The sequence below is a fragment of the Penaeus japonicus genome, unplaced genomic scaffold, assembly GCF_977035675.1.
Source record: "Penaeus japonicus unplaced genomic scaffold, GWHDUDI00000001_assembly GWHDUDI00000016, whole genome shotgun sequence".
Classification (NCBI taxonomy): Eukaryota; Metazoa; Arthropoda; class Malacostraca; order Decapoda; family Penaeidae; genus Penaeus; species Penaeus japonicus.
In genome coordinates, this window is record NW_028234418.1 from 36,894,760 (window position 1) to 36,897,259 (window position 2,500).

The window sequence follows — 2,500 nt, forward strand, 5'->3', positions numbered from 1 at the left end:
AACCCATTTTAGAAAATGTCTGACTTTACCAGGACCGATTATGAAATAGTAATTACATTCCACGAAGAAATCGCCTTAAAAATCGTTTTCAATCTCAACCTCTCAGAGGGTACTTACGAACTTCATGATGATGTCTCAGTGGTTACTGGTGCTTGAGACGAAGGCAGATTGTCTTATATAGAACAGGGAACGACCTTGCTTCAGACAAGGTTAAAAAAAAGAGACCCACCCGCAGCCGCAACCTTAACCTTCAAGGAACATTTACTTCTTTGAATCATCCTTTTTTTATTATTTTTTTTAAATTTTTGCTTTGTGAAAGCAATATATGTCTTTCTTTCACGAATACGTGTGGGAACAGCGAAATTCTTTGTTTATGTTTTGATTTGCACATAACGCCCTGGTAAATTACATAATTATTTCTACACACACACACACACACGCACAGCACACATGCACAACACACACACACCCATAAACACAAATACACACAACTCACTTCTCCCCCAACATTTCCTCGCCTTCCTTTCCCTCGCCTCTCTCTCTCCATACTCTCTTTCCATCGACCTTGCCTCACGCTTTTCACCAAATTTTATTATAAACTCTATTTTTTCTACATAAAATATCATACACATATTATTAATTTTTGTATAGGATATCATAAACTGTGAGAGTGATATTATACAATAGGAATGTGTTATTTATACGGTGTTTAGACGATATAACATGCACTATCTTCTATTAGAGGTATGGTGTATATGAATCTATTTATCTAATTATTAATATATGTGTATACACTCTTCATACACAGATGGATAGAGAAAGAGATAGATGGGGAGAGAGAGAGAAAGAGAGAAAGGAAGAAAGAGAGAAAGTGAGAAGAAGAGAGAAAGAAAGAGAGAGAGAAAGAAAGAGAGAGAGGGAGAGAGAAGCATCCCTCAATATACAGTCTGGTTACGTTCCTCGAAAATCTGTCGCAAAGTGATTAATCGTACAGCATTTAGCAGGGAGACTTGATAGAGACAAATCTATAGCCATTAGCAAAAGACAGAGAATTAATAATAAAAAAACTAATCATTAAGAAAAAATAAAAATAAAAGAAACTGAAATTAAAAAAAAGCCAAAGGAAAATTATATAAAATGGACGTTTTCTCCAATTGTATTTGATATCATAACAGAATCGTAAGACACTAGATCAAACTAAAAAACCTAGAGCCTAGTGACTCCCAGTAAGGGCTCATAGACGTATTCGAGAGCAGCGTGTGTGGGTTTTCTCTCCTCTGTGTGGCGTAGCAATCCAGTGATCGCACCATCAGCCAAAGATCGCATAATCGAACGTATGGGATAGTGTGCAAACACACACACACACACACACATACACAGACACACACACACACACACACACACGCACATGCACACACACACACACACACACACGCGCGCGCGCGCACACACACACACACACGCGCGCGCGCGCGCACACACAAACAGATGGAGTCTCAAACAAGAAACATTAATTCGCATCAAAGTGAAGGTAAATCTGACATGAGCCATGGGGCATGCTTTAAGGAAATATCCGAAATAGCAAGAAAATCGGAGCCTGATTAAATAAATGGATGGCTAAATTATTTCCAAGAAAATACTCAAAATAGATACTGTAGAAAAAAAGTAAGAAAAGTAACAAGAGAGGTGATAAGTGCCAGAACAGACCGAATATTTCACATATTTTATCACCCAGAGTACAAATTCTTGAACTTTTTATAGTTGCCTGTAGCAAGAATGTTTGCAAAAAGCAAAACACTTGAAACGCCGCGAATGGAATTTATGAAAGGAAGATCATTTAAAAAGAGCGAAATTAAAAAAAGATCATCAAACAGTTTAAATTCAGTTTAAGAGCAATATCATTGCAATACTTGCAATATCATCTTATTACTGTTATCATGTATATATATATATATATATATATATATATATATATATATATATATATATATATATATATATATACATATATATATACAGACATACATACATATATATATGTATATACATACATATATATATATATATATATATATATACATATATATATATACATATATATATACGTTTTTTTTCCATATTTTGTAATTAAGACTTTGAAGGCCAGGCAATACAACGAGTTAATTATTTATCTCTATTTTGACATTAAATAGAATAAATACATAGTCAACATTTAGATTTAGTTGGGGCGTCCGTAGAGGCTGGAAGGAGCGGAAACTTCATCGGAGTCATCGTTGCGGGCGCGGTTGCGGTCTTCCTCAGCGGCGAAGGCGATCTGGTCGAGGACGAACTGGGGGATTGGGTGGGGGAACTCGGGAGCCACTGGGAGGTGGTCACCCTGGGGCTGGAAGCCGTTCTCGTCAGCCACGAAGCGGAGATGGATTTCAGTGCCGTCAGGAGCAGTGTAGCTGTAATGTTACAATTGTCAAATTAAAACATATTCAAAAGAATTCAATAGTTT

At 36.4% G+C, this 2,500-nt stretch overlaps 2 protein-coding genes across 2 annotated transcripts in view; both read right to left on the reverse strand.

Moving 5' to 3' along the window:
• Nucleotides 1-150, reverse strand: part of LOC147470279 (cuticle protein CP14.6-like) — a 1,034-nt gene extending 884 nt beyond the window's left edge. The window contains exon 1 of the mRNA XM_086545556.1: nucleotides 118-150. Within this exon, the coding sequence (XP_086401682.1) occupies nucleotides 118-126 (9 nt within the window). The 5' untranslated portion in view covers nucleotides 127-150. The remainder of the gene's footprint in view (nucleotides 1-117) is intronic.
• Nucleotides 151-2,159: 2,009 nt separating this feature from the next.
• Nucleotides 2,160-2,500, reverse strand: part of LOC147470280 (cuticle protein CP14.6-like) — a 1,038-nt gene continuing 697 nt past the window's right edge. Inside the window, exon 3 of the mRNA XM_086545555.1 lies at nucleotides 2,160-2,447. Coding sequence (XP_086401681.1) covers nucleotides 2,219-2,447 — 229 coding nt within the window. The 3' untranslated portion in view covers nucleotides 2,160-2,218. The remainder of the gene's footprint in view (nucleotides 2,448-2,500) is intronic.